Here is an 18,292-nt window from a genome sequence, read left to right as displayed (position 1 = left end):
CCTGAACATGATGAATTCACTGAAATCCCATAAGGCACCAGGTTCAGATGGCCTCACTTGAGCCTTTTGCAGAGAACTTGCAGTGTTATTGGTGCACCCTCTAACAGCTTTATACAACTCTTTTCAGGAAACAGGGACAATGAGCCCCTCTTGAGGAAAGCTGTTGTGGTGAGGATCCCTAAACTGGGCAAACCCAACAAGAACTGATAAGCATATTGGTCTATTGCCTTATTGAATAATGATGTCAAAATATTTACCAAAATATTGGCAGCTTGCCTTAATAAGGTACGTCTGGTAGCAGGGAACTATGTTCAGCCAGAGGCCCATGTTTGGGCAAATGGTGTGCCCACCAATAAATTCACACTTCACAAGAGCTCGCTCCAGGAGTGCCCACTGTCGCCCCTCTTGTTTGCGTTCACAATTGAGTCTTTTTCAATGCAAATACGTTCCCACTCCAACATGAGGGGAATTTCCTTTGAGGGGGAGGACTATGAAATCAGCTTACTGGTGCAGCATTTGAAAGAGAATCTCCCAATGAAATGGGCTGCACAGGACCTTAAAATACTTGGGAATTCACATAATCAAATTGGTCGACATGGACCAGAGCGAACTGGCCCAGATTGAATGGACTAATCATGAAATTGAATATACTTCCCAGGGTGCTCTACTTGTTTCAAACTCTTCCCACACCCATACCAAAACAGGAACTGCTCTCATTACAGGATCATAATGTCAAATTCATATGGGGAGGCAAAGCTAGGATTATCAAAAAACTATTGAGGGCTCCTCCAGAGAAAGGTGGGCTAGCGCTTCCAAGAATTCTCAGATACTGTCAGGCAGCACACCTGATGATAATAGTTGAATGGTCGGTGCAAGAAACTGAAAAACTTTGGATTTTCAAGGGTCAGCCGGTGGCGGGCAGGTATGTCTGTGATGTCCCTTTGTTAATCAAGGACCACAAGCCCAAATCACTATACCTCGCAGATGTCACCAGACCTACCTTTGACGTATGGGATACAGTCTCAGTGCCGTTGAGGCTACCACATTTGCACCATATACACCAATTCATGTGAATTTGGGCTGTACCCCGGAGCTAGACACAAGGACCTTTAAAACCTAGAGACAAGGGGTGGTGCCTTCTGATATGGGATATGTTCACCACGGGCACAATCAAGTCCTTTAATGCATGCAGTAAAGATTTTAAAATAACCGAACTTGAAAGACCTTAATATGACAAAACATGGCATTGAGTCATGCACCAAGGGATCAGAGGGGCTGCAATTAGAGCCCTCACTCAATTCAAGAAGTTGTGGAACACCTACACCACAACTAAAGGTTTAATAGGAACACTTTACAGACTCCTCACCAACGAAACTGACAGACCAAAATGGTCAAATTAGATAGCCTGGAAAAACGAGTTACTCCAGAAATTTGGAGACAAAAGTGGGGTGCACACTGGCAGGATCTCCATAAAAACATTGCTAATGAGACGGTATTGAACTCCTTGTAAACTCATAAATATGTACCCTAATACAGCAGATTGGTGCTGGAGATGCGGAATAGATGGAGGCTCACACCTTCACATTTAGTGGCCTTGCCCAGGGATACATGGGCTTTGACAGGAAATCCTTAACCATATTGACTCCATTCTGAAGATTAAAATACAGCTAGAACCCACCTTGATTTGTCTGCGGTACTTGAGGATAGTGGGCGGGAGAGGGGGAACAAAGGCAAAGTGTTTTTAGGTCACCTTCTAGGATCACCCAAGAGGTTCATTAAACTTTATTGGAGGAAAAAAGTGCCACCACGCCCGTACCAATGGGTTTGCAATCTGTGACATACTATGGCATTGGAGAAACTGACATATAATCTAAGGGAGGGCAGTAAATAAATATAAATAATTTGAGAAAATATGATCCTCTATACTGAAGTATCTCATTTCCATGCCAGTGTCCAAATCGATCCCAGGGTATGCCCAGCCACTAGGGATGAGATCCGACCAAGCTTCAGTATAATAAAGGAAAAAAGAGGGGAAATAAATGGAGGTGAGGATTGCACCCCTAAAGGAAAGGACTAAGCACTGTAACACACTGTTTTATGTTGGAAAATTCAATAAAATATGTTATACAAATATATAGGTCTTACATGATTCAGTGATTCTGCATCTTTTGTTAATAACAGCAAGGGGACAGATATTTAATGCAGTCTAAATGTTGCTTTGAAGACCATACACTACTTAAGTATCAGGTTTATAGAGGCACCACTTGAGTGATGCTACAAAACGTCTCAAAACCCAAGCAGACATCATCAACCAAAGCAACATTCTACAATGCCTATTGATTGTGATTGTTAGTGATGCAGAACTGTCTTTTTCTGAAGTTGGATTGGCCATTTAACCAAAACTTAATAATTGCACATTATCATACAAATTAGTATTCAATGTTCCAACAGAGGTTGATAGCAGAGCGTAAGCGAGAATAGAAACCAGGATATAGAAACATCACGAGCAGGCCATTCCCTTGATATGCAGCGTGGAAGGCAGATTTAGATATAGACTACAGCAATACAAGTGGACTGATGGAATGGCACAACGCATGCAGAACTTACAGCGGACCTTTAGCTTGGAAAGGCTCCTAATAAAATAAAGCAAACACAAACCCAGCATTAGTGTGTTGATTATGAAATTAATCAGCGTTTAGTTCTTTTTTTTATATTTGGAGTGGCACGATGAGTGCAAAGGTTGTCTGGGTGGGGTTATGGGTTGGGATTGATGTATATTTCTGGCACTTTCTTTCTCTATCTGTTTCTTTAGCTTTTTCGGTCCCTTTGCTACTGTGGAAGTAGATAGCAATGTTCTCAAAACAATGATGTTAGACATTTTAAGAAAAAAAGTGCCGCGTTTTAGGCTTAATACGCGGTGCAGGCTGACTGCTGAAGCTTGGATCCAGTTTGAGTTTGAGTTTGAAGAGAAAGGCGGCAAGTGATCAGTGTGGTCAGACCCATCCCCTCAGAGGACCATCCCCTCTAGGGCAGGTCAGCTCCCTTGAATGGATCATCTACCATCTTCCCGAACTCCCTTTTGGCCCTCGAGATGGCACACACATGGTCAGCCTAGAGAAAACCCATACGGCAGAGGCTGGGCATCAGCTGACTTGAAAAGAGACCCGCTATGACTCGGCCAGCAAAGACCAGCTTTATCAGTGAACGAGCAGGAGTGTCAGCTCAGAAAAGGAGAAAGAGGGAGTAGATAAAGAGAGGGAAGGACGGGAAATGGAGAGAGTCAGGGAGGAGATAAAGTTCATGATCTCAATTCCAAACTTTATTTCGATTCAAGGAATCATAAAAGATCAGATCTAGAAATGGAGTCGACACCTAGCAAGGGAGCACTTCAGTAAGCTTCGCCGTGAAGGTTGCTATCTCCCTTATTCCTCAACTCCGTCTAAACATTGTAGAGTAACTATCCACAGAAATCTTGATGGTAAAAGTAAGTTTATTTGTAGAATAAGAAGCACTCCCTGGGACACATCTGAAGGCTCCGGACAGTCAGCGGTAACTGACTTAACAGTAACAGTTAAGGCATAGAATAGTACATTAACCAACTGTGCAGTGTAGCGAGGCACATACATTCAAGTATAAACATATCACGAGATACACTTGTAAAGAAACACAAGCGCGAGTCACATATCATGAGATACACTTGAAAAGAAACACAAGCGCGAGTCACGCAAAGTGAATGCGCGAGCGTTTACGCGTGCATGAATACACAACACACCTTCCCCCCTTATGAAATGAAACAAAAGAGAAAGAAGAAAAATGAAAAAAAAAAACTGAATTTAAACTTTACCTATCATGTAAGCAACAAAATCTGACAGCCACTTGGGTTTCCTTGTAGTTCTTTTGGGTAAAGAAACACTCTCGCTGAGAATAGATTGAGGTTGAGAAGGAGGTTGGACACCCAAATCCTGATTGATATTGCAACTACTGGAACAACAAGGTGTTACAGCCGTATCGCTACAGACTACATCTCCACTCAAATCCTCATCCAAATATGATAGATCAGAATGTTCAAAAGTAGGTTCCTTACAATAAACATTCTTATCAGCCTTGAGAATAGCAATCCTACTGAGATTCCAAACTCTGTTGTCTGATAATCTCACTGAATTTTTTAATACCTCAATAACTTCAAAAGGACCCATGAACGAACTTTCACCTTTCTTGACCTTCCAGGGTTTTTTGACCTTAACCATCATACCAATTTCTACTTTCGGATCCATTTTTGAGCCAAATTTCTCATCAAAGTACTTTTTATTTGTGCAATGGGTGCGAGTAAGGTTTTCTTTAACTTTTCCCAAATCCACATTTGAAGAAGTTGATTTTACCAACCACGACGGATTCACCTTGGTTCTAGGAATTCTTCCCCTCATGATTTCAAAAGGAGAATATCCAGTCATGGAATTCATGGTTGTTCTGTACATCCAGACTTTTCTAAAAATTTCAACCTCCCATTTCTTGTCATCATTACCAACAGACTGTATAGCACCCTTCAGAACTCTATTGAATCTTTCTATTACTCCATTTCCACTAGGATTATATAAAGAAGTAGTGGAATGAGTTATGCCAAGTCTTGAAAAATAATCGTTGGCTTTCTTTGAATTGAATTGAACCCCATTATCAGATATGATCCTTACTGGTAGTCCTTCTTCAATGAAAACTTTATCTAGGAAACATAGCACCGAATCAGTATCTATTTTATGAACAATTTTGATAATTGGCCATTTAGAGAAAATGTCAATAGCCGCAATAACATACTTAGACTCACAACCAATGGGACCCATAATGTCTATTGCAATAGTCTCCCATGGATTGTTGGGAATGGTATGCACACCCATATTTGGTTTAAGAGTAACTAAAGACTTATCAGAATTTGCACAAACAACACAATTCCTAACTAGACGTTCAATAAACATATCCATGCCTGGCCACCAAAATAAATGCTTAACTTGTTGTTTAGTTCTAACCATGCCACTATGACCTTCATGGCTTTGTAAAACTATAACTTTCCTTACACCCGCTGGTGGAACAATACGTTCACCTCTTTTAATGATATTCTCACAACATGAAAGCTCTGATCTTACTTCCCAGAAGCTTTTCAACTCTGGATTTAGATGCTTTTTATCAGGCCAAACACTAGTGATGTAATCAGCTACATTCTTTAGAACCACATCGTCCTCAAATTTCTCTTTCCACAGAGTCTGATCAATAGAAATAGGACCCTCATCATGAATCATGGCAATCTGGAAATCATCCCACTCATTGTGCAAATCCTCCTGAATGGTTAAGGGCATCCTAGACAAAAAATCAGCAGATACATTCTCCTTACCAGGTACGTATTGTATATCATAAATAAAGTCCTGCAAACGCATGGACATGCGTGCAATGCGAGCTGAGGCTCTCAACATACCTTCGGTAGTGAGAAGACGTACTAAAGGTTTGTGATCACTCCTCAGTATACACTCCTTACCCCAGACAAACACCCTGAAATGTTCCAAAGCCCAAATGCATGCTAAAGTCTCCCTTTCTATTGTGGAATATTTTTCTTCAGCAGGAGTAAGAGCTCTGGAAGCATGTGCAATAATGACTTCCTTTCCTTCATTCGTTTTTTGGGTAAACACAGCACCCAACCCCTTTGAGCTAGCATCAGTGGTGATGATATTTTGCAAAGAAGGATCAAAACAAGAAAGCGCATTGGCAGAGCAAATAGCACTCTTTACATCACAAAATTCCTTCTCACACTCATTTGTCCATTCAAAAACAACTCTATTCTTAATCAACTGTCTGATGTTATACGTCCTACACGAAAAATCAGGAACATACCTGGCATAGAACTCAACTAATCCTAAAAAGGATCTTACATCATCCTTAGACTGAGGATGAGGAGCAGACTTAATGGCTTCTAAAAGAGAAGGCTTTGGTTTGATCCCTTCTTCACAAAGTTCATGGCCTAAGTAATTTACAGAATGAACACCAAATTTACATTTCTCATACTTAATGGTAAGACCAAGTGCATTGAGTGCACTTAAGACCTCATCTAAAGCAGCAATGTGTTTATCCTTGTCATCGTTGAATACCAAAATGTCATCTTGAAAACAGATTGCATTTTTACAATCCTTTAAAATGTCCTGCATAACCCTCTGAAAAATTGCTGCAACCAAACGGCATCCTGTTGAATCTGAAACACCCAAAAGGTGTAATAAATGCAGTTAGCAAGCGTGAGTCACGCAAAGTGAATGCGCGAGCGTTTACGCTGCATGAATACACAACAAACATGTGCAAGAAACTAGTGTGACACTAAAGCATTGGTACAGATGTGGTAACTTGGATTTCAATTTTAAATCTGACATGAGCTATGTAGAAGCTGACTGAGGAAGAAAAGGCCCACTAGGGAAGGCGCCTTTGAGTGGGATTGAAACTACTACAACACTTGATATGAGTGAGAAGGCGGAGTATCTCAAAATGAAGAAAGTCACTATTGAAGAACTCTTTCTCAGCGCTTAAGGAACTTTAGAAAGCCCCAAACTAAATAGGTTGGTTTTAGAATGGCGCAACTAAGAATGATGGGAGGAAGGTGTATAGCTGCCTTGGGGCTCTTTAATGTATACTCAAAGGGCCTAATTCACAAAGGATACTTACACTTTGTTACATTTGTTTTGGAATTGCCAAAACTGAATTTCAATAGCAAATTTACTGTGCACATAAAAAGATACGACATTGCTATCTTTTTATGTGCAGAGTTCTCCACCCCCACTGCTGAGTTCTGCACTTGTAAACTTGCTATTAAAATGTTTTGTGCAGTCCAAAGCAAATGTAAACTTGCACAAGAGTGAAGTTTACCTTTGTGAATCAGGCCCAAAGGGATCATCTTAAAAGCTTGCATACAGAATTGAGTCAGTCATTGACTGATAGCCAGATATCCGCACCTCATCTGCCAACTTTGTCTCAAACACATAGCAAAGAAGGTGAACCAAAAGGGAAAGGGCATTGAATGAACAAAACATAAATATCTGCCCAATCTAGTACCCCACCCCCCCCCCCCCTCCGCCCCACTCCAGTTGCAGATCCCTCTAAGGATTGAAACAAAGGGAGAACTTCCAGGACAGTAAATTAAAGGCAGAGTGCCAGAAGTCCAATGATGGGTACACCCCCATGGCCCATATTCAAATGGTCTGCTGGTCAGGGCGATACTAGGTTTTCAGTCAGTAGGGACTCCCACCAAGGTGCTCAAGGTACCAGTGTTACTTTGGTCACAGACCGGAGTTCTCAACTAAGTACGGACACCCACCTGCTATTATGGACTATTTTCAGTTGTGAAAAGGGGCTCTTTGGTCAGCATCACCATGGTGGACTCAAAAAATATTTACAGCAAGGAGTACTATCGAGGGCTGATTCTTCAAGCAGAGCTTGGCGTAGGGAAATACAAAGGTGTCCCTTCTCCCCAATGACCCCTCCAATGGATGATAGAATCATGACTGGATGACTATTCACTGGCACGGCAGTATTGAGAAGGATCACTTGATCTACACTGAGAAGGTGTTGCAGGTCAACCAATGAGCTTGCCATACCAATAGGCATTGACACGCTTGCCTTGGACTTGAAGCAGGTGGCATGATTCAGGAAATTTTTGTGAGAGGGTCTCTCACTGCCCAAACCCATGTGAATCCTTCACCTTTTCAAAGTCCTAGCTTTCTTTTGGTTGTGTGTACTTGTGGATTGGCCACAAAGGGGTCTATGTCCCAGCCCATTCCCTGGAGGTCTATTTGAAACTTCTCCCCAAACCATCCATTTACCTTGGTGTTTAACTTGTTATTGAATTTCATTGGTGATATTTACCTGTTTCCATAACCTTTGACACGTTTATCAATTTTCTTTATTTTTGCAAGATTTTGGGGCATATTACCAAGCAATAGCGATAATTATCGCTATTGCTTGGTTAGCGGGAAAAAAATATCGCCGAGGATTTTTACCGCTGAGATACCTTGATATTATCAAGGTTTATCTCAAAAGCGGTAAAAATCCTGCGAAATGCATGAATATCGCTGAAAAATCAGCGATATTCATGCATTATCGTGACAATGCTCTTAGCCATGTTATCCACCTTCCATTGGATAACATGGCTAAGAACTGCTATTAGCAGGCGTTAGCTTTTGGAGATATTCTCGCTTAGCACAAATATTTCCTAAGTTGTTAATAGGAGTTAGAGATGTTAGCGACTGTTTTCAGTCGCTAACATCTTGGCACGCCCACTTTGCATGTCATTAGCGATAATTATCGCTGACATGCAAAGTGGGCCCCTAAATGCCCGCTATCGCCTACCAGCTGTCTCTAACTGGTGTTAGCGACAGCTTGGTAATAGGGCGATAAAATTATCGCCGCATTAGCGGGAAAAAGTCCTGCTAATGCGGCGATAATGCCCTTGGCAATATGCCCCTTTGTTTTCAAAGTATTCTCCTTTTACTTAAAGATTTACAATTTCCACCCAAATTTATTTCGTATGTGAGTAGTTGTTTGGATGGTAGTTGGAAGATTGTCATGTTTCTCAGGCTAAGCTACTAATGCGAGCCAAGGTAGCAGTTATTGAAACATTTTCACCTCTGGGGGTCTTCGATGTGGACAGGGAGTACACCAGCCTCTGTTCCCATCAAGATGTTGGTAACCTCCCACCAGAGCCTAGAAGTCAGATCCCTGGATTCCCTTCTGCTTAGTGCATCAGCCTGTACTGCATACAAATCACAATGTCTGATAAAGCATGTTTATTGGTTACCAGAGATGGTGTTCAGTAAATCTTATTGATCATAGACTCAAACAGTCCAGGCAAGATGCCCCAAAGTACTTTGGCATTTTATAAAATGATGATGATGTCTCCAAAGAAAGGTATTTGTGTCCTGCTGTCTGTCTGTCTGTCTGTCTCCAATGCTTCTTCACATCAGTCCTCTGAGCTCAATGACTCTTCCATTCCAGACGATGATCTTGTAGAGAAGATAAGTTGCTCCTCCATTTCAGAGCGGATATGTGAGTGCCAACCGGGCATGTTCTGCGTCACCCCCGTCAGGAGCACATGCGCACGATGCCGACCGCACTTAAAATGTCCACCTGGTTCTGGAGTCAGAAACAAAGGTAAAGGCTTCATATATTTGACATTTTTGCTGTTGGATCGGTGGTAGCAGCAGAAGGGAGGACATTAATTATTCATTGTTTTGCGCTACAGAGAATGCGAAAGTGAAATTAAATAAACCTGTAAATGACAATAAGATAACAAGATTGGGAGTCATTTGTTTGTGCATTTGTATATATGAGCTGCAAATCAGACGAATGCTGTGCGATGAAGGGGTTTACAAGGAGAGCTAAGGACGGGTGCAGGGCACACCTGAGGAGGTATGAGTAACGAATGAGGAGACTCAGGGAGGAGATTACAGAGAGAACAGGGGTCCTGGGGGCATATTACCAAGGGTGGTGATATTGAATTATCGCCGGTTTAGTGGCTGTTTTCGGCCTCTAAGCGGCGATAATTCTATCGCTTTATTACCAAGCTGTCGCTAACCGATGTTAGCGACAGTTTTAGGCGATAGCGAGCGGTTTGGGGCCCGCTTTGCATGTCAGAGATATTTATCACTAATGACATGCAAAGTGGGCGTTCCCAACCTGTTAGCGACTGAAACAGTCGCTAACCTCGCTATCTCCTATTAGCAAGGCGGGCGTAGCGATGGAAATATTCCCGCTATCGCCAAAAACTAACACCTGCTCTGACCAGTTCTTAGCCATGTTATCCAATGGGAGGTGGATAACATGGCTAAGAGCATTTGGTTGCTAATGCATGAATATCGCGGATTTTTCAGCGATATTCATGCATTTCGCATGATTTTTATCGCTTTTGAGATAAACCTTGATAATAGCAAGGTATCTCAGCGATAAAAATCGTCGAAGCACGGCGATAAAATTATTGCCGCTAACCCTGCTTAGCGATAATTATTGCTATTTCTTGGTAATATGCCCCTCGTTTTATGGGATGAGAACATAGCATGTATTATAAATGGAAGTGGGACAAAGGTGCAGAATCTGGATTGGGAAGGAGGACAGGAAATGTAAGACAGGTGGAGCGCTCGTGGGAAGATGAGGGGGCAGAGGAGGGAGCCTGAAGGTCTTTGGGCGGGAGAAGGGGAATCAGAGTGTTTTCTTTAGGTGGGTCCGGCAGACTTATACTGCCGTCAGGTTGTTGATTTTTTTAGTGAAAATCAGTTTGATTGATTCCCTCCTTCCTACCAGTTGAATGGATTCCGATAGGGCTCTGCTCTGTAATGCCCTATAATGCTCTAACACAACTCTAGCAGGTGGTTCAAGGAACTCGAAGAGCATTCAACATTAGGGGCGGCCTTTACCGCGGGCAACCTTGGCTCCTGAATAGGTTGTCCACTATATGGTATCAGGTGCTTATAGACCTCTCTTGGGGTTGACTTCAAGCCCATCGTGTTGAAATGGAGTACTGTAGACGAGAGGTTTGACATTCTGTGTTACTGTTTGGGTGGATGGTTGTAATGACAGATAAATTTGTTTATTCAGAAGGTGTAGATATTCATAATCTATTATTATTTGACCAATCACCCGACACGTGTTTCAATATGGCCTAACAGGCAATAGATCTTTCTCAAGGCACTATTTTGGTAGCATTCTTCATAAATAATAATGTTGTTGGGTTAAATATCTCAAGGTCCATCATATAATTCATCCTATGGTTTTGGTCCCCAGTGGATGTCCCTAGTCTCCTGTCATCTGTAAAGACATACATTGATAGCCCCTCGCTCACTGGTGATACAGCATAGTTTGTTTTTGTTATTTGTAAAGGTACCGCCCAAAAGAACACAGTCTGTGAAAAGTGCTCACCTGGAACTTCCTCCAACACATCCTCCTCCACAGAAGCGTGCCCACTGCCCACAGGGTGAGTAATCAGCAAACAATACTCGCTTATAGTGCCTTTGACCGCTTGCTATTGTTTACACTATAAGACCAAACCCGATTGTTTTCTTATTTGGCAATTTTATAGGAACTGTTTACAGTTGTTTCTTTTTCATATGTGATGATTGTCCCTTTGTAGTAGCAGGGGAGCAGGGAGGGCAAGATCCTTGTTTTGGACAGAGTCACATCAATGTTTCTGTTCATTTTAGTGGGTTTTTTATGAACATAATTTGTGGGATTTCTTATTGCTGACTTTTTAGGGCATGAGGGTTATGCTGTTTGTTGAGGGACATGGGGCTCTTGTGTTCTGCCTGCATAAGGGTGTGAGCTTTGTGCACTGTTCATTTAGGGGCTGGGATGGCTGGGGCGCCTTTCCTGTCATTCTTTCTATCTTGTCAATCCCATATTTGGATTGGAGAAGCTCTGTACGCGGCACATTTTGTTGGTGGTGGGGTACGTCTGTGTACAGGGTGACGGGTATGGATTGTGGTGGATTGTCCGTTTAGGGGGCGAGGGGCTCCTGCGTGCAGGGATGATGTTGGGTATGGAGTGTGGTGCATTGTCTGTTTAGGAGGCAAGGGGCTTCTGCATGCAGGGGTGAGGTTAGGCATGGAGTGTGGTGCATTGTCTGTTTAGGGGCTGGGGAGCTTCTGCATGCAGGAGTGAGGTTGGGCATGGAGCGTGGTGCATTGCTGTTTAGGGGCGAGGGGCTCCTGCACGCGGGGTGAGGTTAGGTATGGAGAGTGGTACATTGTCTGTTTAGGGGGCTATGTGCTCCTGGGTGCAGGAGTGAGTTTGGGTATGGAGCGTGGTGCATTGTCCGTTTAGGGGCGAGGGCTACTACGTGCAGGTGTGAGGTTGGGTATGGAGTGTGGTGCATTGCTGTTTAGTGGACAAGGGGCTCCTGGGTGCAGGAGTGAGGTTAGGTATGGAGTGTGGTGCATTGTCTGTTTGAGGGGCGACTGTGTGCATGAGTGAGGTTGGGTATGCAGAGTGGTACATTGCCTGTTTAGGGGACGAGGGGCTCCTGGCAGGGCTTGCCTTAGGCATGTGCAAGCTGTGCACCTGCACAGGGCCAACAAACCCCAGGGGCCGCCACGCCAATATATATCCTTAATCCTCTGAGGATGGATACATATTTGCGTGGCAGCCCCAGTGGCAGGGATTTGGCGGCCTCCGGCTCTGTTCCACTTCCAAACACCCTGACGCCCCTATTCACTGGCCTCTGTGCCTCTTCCGGGGCCCCCTACCTACGCTCACTGCCCAGGGCCGCCATGAGCCTAAAACCGCCCCTGCTCCTGGGTGCAGGGTGAGGTTAGGTATGGATTGTGGTACATTGTCTGTTTAGGGGCTGAGGAGTGTCTGCGTGCAGGAGTGAGGTTGTGCATGGAGTGTGGTGCATTGCTGTTTAGGGGACGAGGGGCTCCTGGGTGCAGGGATGAGGTTGGGTATGCAGTGTGGTGCATTGCCTGTTTGAGGGGCGAGCGGCTTCTGGGTGCAGGGATGAGGTTGGGTAAGCAGTGTGGTGCATTGTCTGTTTAGGGGCTGAGGAGTGTCTGCGTGCAGGAGTGAGGTTGTGCATGGAGTGTGGTGCATTGCTGTTTAGGGGACATGGGGCTCCTGCATGCAGGGGTGAGGTTAGGTATAGAGAGTGGTGCATTGTCTGTTTATGGGGCGAGGGGCTCCTGGGTGCAGGGATGAGGTTGGGTATGCAGTGTGGTGCATTGTCTGTTTGAGGGCTGAAGGGTGCCTGGGTGTAGGGGTGAGGTTGGGTATGCAGTGTTGTGCATTGTCTGTTTGAGGGGTGAGGGTTCCTGGGGGCAGGGGTGAGGTTGGGTATGTAGTGTGGTGCATTGCTGTTTAGGGTGCGAGGGGCTCCTGGGTGCAGGGATGTGGTTGGGTATGCAGTGTGGTGCATTGCTGTTTAGGGGGCGAGAGGCTCCTGGGTGCAGTGGTGTGGTTGGGTTTGCAGTGTGGTGCATTGTGTGTTCGAGGGATGAGGGGCTCCTGTTTGCAGGGGTGAGGTTGGGTATGCAGTGTGGTGAATTGCTGTTTAGGGGGCGAGGGGCTCCTGGGTGCAGGGGTGAGGTTGGGTATGCAGTGTGGTGCATTGTCTGTTCGAGGGACTCCTCGATGCAGGGGTGAGGTTGGGTATGCAGTGTGGTGCATTGTCTGTTCGAGGGGTGAGGGGCTCCTCTGTGCAGGGGTGAGGTTGGGTATGCAGTGTGGTGCAGTGTCTGTTTAGGGGGCGAGGGGCTCCTGGGTGCAGGGGTGAGGTTGGGTATGCAGTGTAGTGAATTGTGTGTTCGAGGGGTGAGGGGCTCCTGGGTGCAGGGGTGAGGTTGGGTATGCAGTGTGGTGAATTGCTGTTTAGGGGGCGAGGGGTTCCTGGGTGCAGGGGTGAGGTTCGGTATGCAGCGTGGTGCATTGTCTGTTCGAGGGACTCCTCGGTGCAGGGGTGAGGTTGGGTATGCAGTGTGGTGCATTGTCTGTTCGAGGGGTGAGGGGCTCCTCTGTGCAGGGGTGAGGTTGGGTGTGCAGTGTGGTGCATTGCTGTTTAGGGGGCGAGGGGCTCCTGGGTGCAGGGGTGAGGTTGGGTATGCAGTGTGGTGCATTGTCTGTTCGAGGGACTCCTCGGTGCAGAGGTGAGGTTGGGTATGCAGTGTGGTGCATTGTCTGTTCGAGGAGTGAGGGGCTCCTCTGTGCAGGGGTGAGGTTGGGTATGCAGTGTGGTGCAGTGTCTGTTTAGGGGGCATGGGGCTCCTGCATGTTGCTTATTTTCAGGTTGCAATTGGTTTTGGGGGGGATCTGCGGTCAGGTTTTTTCTTTGTTGGGGAGGGGAGCTTCTGAGGGCTGCTTCTTTCATGGCGAAGATCCTGTGAGCTGAGGATTCAGATAGATGCTGAGTGGCTCCAGGGGCACCTGTGTGCTGTTTGGTTAATGTTTAGCAAGGGGCTCCCCTGTTTCTGTTTTCCTCATTTTCTAGGTAGAGGTGGCATGGTGATTCTTTGTACTGCTCATTTGAGAAGTGCTTCTTGTTGAGGGAGAGGAAGGTACAAGGGTCCTAGTTGAGATATACTGTGCTCACTACTTGTTTGCTTGTTTCACAGTAGGTACCATTGATGAGAGATGATACCAGATGGAGCTTGTTTTCAAAGGGGCGTATGTGTGCATGTGTGCCCATGGTTGATGAGGACTCTTATGTGCTAGATGTAGGAATCCTGGGGGCTATTCTTTGATGCTTCCTTGTGGAACAATGGAAACCTAGTGCTGATAGTCATGTCATTCTTTATCACCCACCCCCTAATCAAGTTCTACTCTTGTTGATACAAATTTTGCCAGCATTTACATTTAGTGCCTGTACTCTTAATCTATCCTATATAATAAAGAGAGAGCCCAAACCTTTGAGGCGGGTAATCTCAGGAACCACAGCACCAATCACAACACCCAATACAGCGTTGGGAAGGGCAGTTGCAGCAGAAGGACATAGGCTATGCAGAGACCCACCATATACATTTAAAAGGTAAAAGAACCGTGCCAGCAAAGTAGTCCCTTGTGGGCGTGTCTGCTTTGTGCTGTGGGCGTGGGCTGGGGGCGTGACAAACGCTGGGGGCGTGTGGTACCTTCCGCCCTTCATGCCATGTCTCATATCGTGTGCTGTGGGCGGGTGCTGGGGGCGTGGGCGTGTGCGGGGCGCGGGATTATGGGTAAAAAAAGCGAGCGTTGTGCCCAAACCTAGCCCTGAACCCTTAAAATACCCCTCTACCCCAAAACCCAAACCTAGCCCTGAACCCTAAAAATACCCCTATACCCCAAAACCCAAACCTAGCCCTGAACCCTAAAAATACCCCTGTACCCCAAAACCCATACCTATCCCTAAACCCTAAAACCACCCCTGTACCCCATAAACCAAAACTATATCTGAACCCTTAAAATACCCAAACACCCCAAAACATATACCTCAGTACCCCAAAACATATACTCCTATACCCATACTTACCTTATTCAAACATTAAAAAAAACCATGCTTTTACCGTTCATGCATTTACAACGAATTTATTTGTAAATGTATGCGTGGTAAAAGCATATAAAAATGTGTTATAATGGCATTGCGGAGTCATGGTACTTTCGTAATGAATGTATGCGGAGTGATGGTATGCGGAAAGAAAGTTGCGGAATAATGGGTGTTTACCCTCCCACAGTAAGTACATTGGTGGCACGGCGACCCACATCTCCAGCAACATACTCAAATTTTTTCACCGCCGATTTGAAAAATGCACAGGTCTCTCTCATTGATGGCCAGCACCGACATACACTTTTAGACACACCTCCCGCCACAAGTTCTACAATTGCAAACTTTAGAGCTGGGGAACTACGTTCGAATCTCGGCATCAGCTCAAAATCCTGTGATTCCAGGCAAATCGCTTTGTCTACCCGTGCCTACCACAAATGAATGTGTTCTTCTGTAATGTAAATTGTGCTCATGCCATGTTGTCGAGTTCGCGCTATATAATATTGCAAGGAAAAATAAAGTAGGGAAACTCGAGTTCACACACTACTGAGTGCGCACTCTGAAGTGCATCAGCAGTGCACTGTGAATCGGAGCATTTCACAGGCCTGTCACAGATGAGAAATGCTATCAAAACGAAATCCTACAAAACAATATACTACTGGCCGGCAGCAATTCATACCCGGACAACGTCGGGACGGGCTGCTAGTTCATACATAAAATATCATCATATTTGTTAGGTGCCTCCAGCTTGTTATCAGTAACTTTATTGAAGTATTCCATAGTGTAGCATCCTCCCCACCCCAGGTACTCACCAATGACTATGCCGCACACAGAGATAAGTATAACACGCTTTATTCTTCTGCATGTAACTGCAAACTAAACATTCTAAACCGGAATTTAATGTACTATGCTCTAATGCTTATGTCACAGTTCATGAAGTCTATCAGGAAGCACAAAAGGTTCCACCATAACAAGCTCACACAAAACTATGGGGCATATTACCAACAACTAGCGATAATTTTTGTCTCTAACTTGTTTAGAGACAAAACTTATCGCCGCACATCGGCGATTTTTATCGCAGATAAACCTTGCTATTAGCAAGGTTTATCGCAAATGCGATAAAAAACGGCCGCAATGCATGAATATCGCTGAAAAGTCAGCGATATTCATGCATTATTGAGCAAATGCTCTTAGCCATGTTATCCACCTCCCATTGGATAACATGGCTAAGAACTGCTCAGGGCAGGTGTTAGCTTTTGGAGATATTCGTGCTTAGCGCGAATATCTCCAAAAGTTGGTAATAGGAGATAGCGATGTTAGGGACTGTTTCCAGTCGCTAACATCTTGGCACGCCCACTTTGCATGTCATTAGTGATAAATATCACTGACATGCAAAGCGGGGCCCAAGATGGTCGCTATCTCCTATTAGCTGTCACTAACTGGTGTTAGCGACAGCTTGGTAATAGGGAGATAATTTTATCTCCGCTTTCTTGGCTTTTAAAGCCAAAAAAGCGGAGATAAACCCCCTTGATAATATGCCCCTATATCTCCCCCATTGTTTAATGAAAAATTAACATTATATCCAAATATATACAATTAGAGCTATTCAATGAATCTTCGTGGCACGTGGATCACATGTCCCGACCATGTCTGCGGAAACTGGGGACCTACAGTAGAAATGTCCATGACTAGTGTTGTTGATGGAAAGACAGCAGCAGTGATGGGTTCTTTGCTTGCCTTTTGTGACCCAGTCTCTGCAATGACATAAGTGGCTAATGAGCAATGAACCACATGTCTGAAATGCGAGGAATCTTAAGTAATAGACTTTGCAGGACCCTGGGCAGTCGCTGGTCACAGCATTGAAATGAGCATCAGACTTTAATTTTCTATGCTGATGCACAAGAATTCGATCTCCTTTCGTGAAGGTGACATATCGTGCATGTTGACCTTTATCTGCATAGGCTTTCATTTACCTCTTATGACCCAAGTCTTTCATGTTTGTTTCTTCCTCTGTATTTGTTCTTCGGTTGGTCCACTGAGGTGACCTGGTCGTAATAGCTCTCCTGATCATCAAGGTTGCATAGGGGAGCTTTTCTAATGCAGCATGATGGACAGCTTTCTTTAGAGTACTCTTGAAACGTCCGACAAGGACATTGGCCTGTGGCCAAAGACGGGTACTCTTCTGATGCTTCACATTAAGATGACTGAGAAAGAATTTGAGTTCCAGAATATTGAAAGGTGGGCCGGTGTCAGACTTCAAAATCGCAGGAACACTCCAGGTCACGAAGATGCTGTCTAATCTCTTAATGACATGTTCTTGAGTGATAGATGAGAGATCTGCAATCAATGGAAAATGGGAATGCTTCTCAATGATTGCCATCAGGTGTTGTCTGTTATCAAGAGGACTGAAGATGTCCACTGCAATTCTTTCCCATGCATGTCTTCACAACTCTGACATGCTTAAGGGGTGCTGAGTGGTTTTCAATGACGGGCAATTGAATAGATGACAGGCCTTTAATTCCTTTTCAACCCTCTCGTGGAGATGTGGAATCCAGACTCAGTTTCTGAGAGCTCATTTGGTGTTCTGCATGGGCCACGATGTTCTGCTTGGGCCACTTCAATTATCTGTTGTCGCACACTCACTGGAATGACAATTCTCACCCCTCGTAGAATAATAACTTCCTGAGTAATGGACAGTTAATCTTTGACATTCTTCAAATTTTGATATTCTCTGTTGCTGGTAAGAGGTCGAGGGTGCTGGTACCAAGACTGATTTGTAATGTCTTTCAGCTTCAGCATGCCACTATTTTGACTTGTGGCAGTGACAATTTGACCTACCAAAATGGCACCTGGAATGCTTGATTTCACTATGAAATTTATGTAGGCTTCAGCAGTCTTAGAATGGGTGCTAAGGCATTGGAGAGGCACTTGTGAAAAGTAGTTTGCAGGGTTCTAATCTTTCCTGGATGATGCACAGTTTTGTAGTTGTAGTTTTGCAATCACAGACCCCAATGTTGAGTGCATGGAGTAATATTTGCTTTTGGATTTCCAAAGATAGTCAGTAATGCTTCATGATCGGTCACAAGCGTGAAGCGCTTCCCATACGGGATTATGCTGAAAGTTCAGAAGCCCACGCCACTGCCAAGCTCCCTTTCTTAGGTTGTGAGTAAGCACATTCAGTTTAGGACAAACTTCAGCTGGCGTACGCCACACTACGTCATTGAGCATTTGGGTATCTACTGTGCTGTGCAAGGATGGCGCACAACCCGACAGGGC

General features: G+C 44.6%; 1 protein-coding gene across 1 annotated transcript in view; it reads left to right on the top strand.

Annotated features, from left to right (window-relative positions):
- TNFRSF8 (TNF receptor superfamily member 8) overlaps nt 1-18,292 on the top strand; it is a 256,447-nt gene that overhangs the window by 99,416 nt on the left and 138,739 nt on the right. Inside the window, exons 4-5 of the mRNA XM_086921280.1 lie at nt 9,016-9,171; nt 10,894-10,987. Coding sequence (XP_086777406.1) covers nt 9,016-9,171; nt 10,894-10,987 — 250 coding nt within the window. The remainder of the gene's footprint in view (nt 1-9,015; nt 9,172-10,893; nt 10,988-18,292) is intronic.

Source organism: Lissotriton vulgaris, chromosome 5, assembly GCF_964263255.1.
Source record: "Lissotriton vulgaris chromosome 5, aLisVul1.2, whole genome shotgun sequence".
NCBI classification, from domain to species: Eukaryota; Metazoa; Chordata; class Amphibia; order Caudata; family Salamandridae; genus Lissotriton; species Lissotriton vulgaris.
This window is presented reverse-complemented; position numbering and strand designations above follow the sequence as displayed.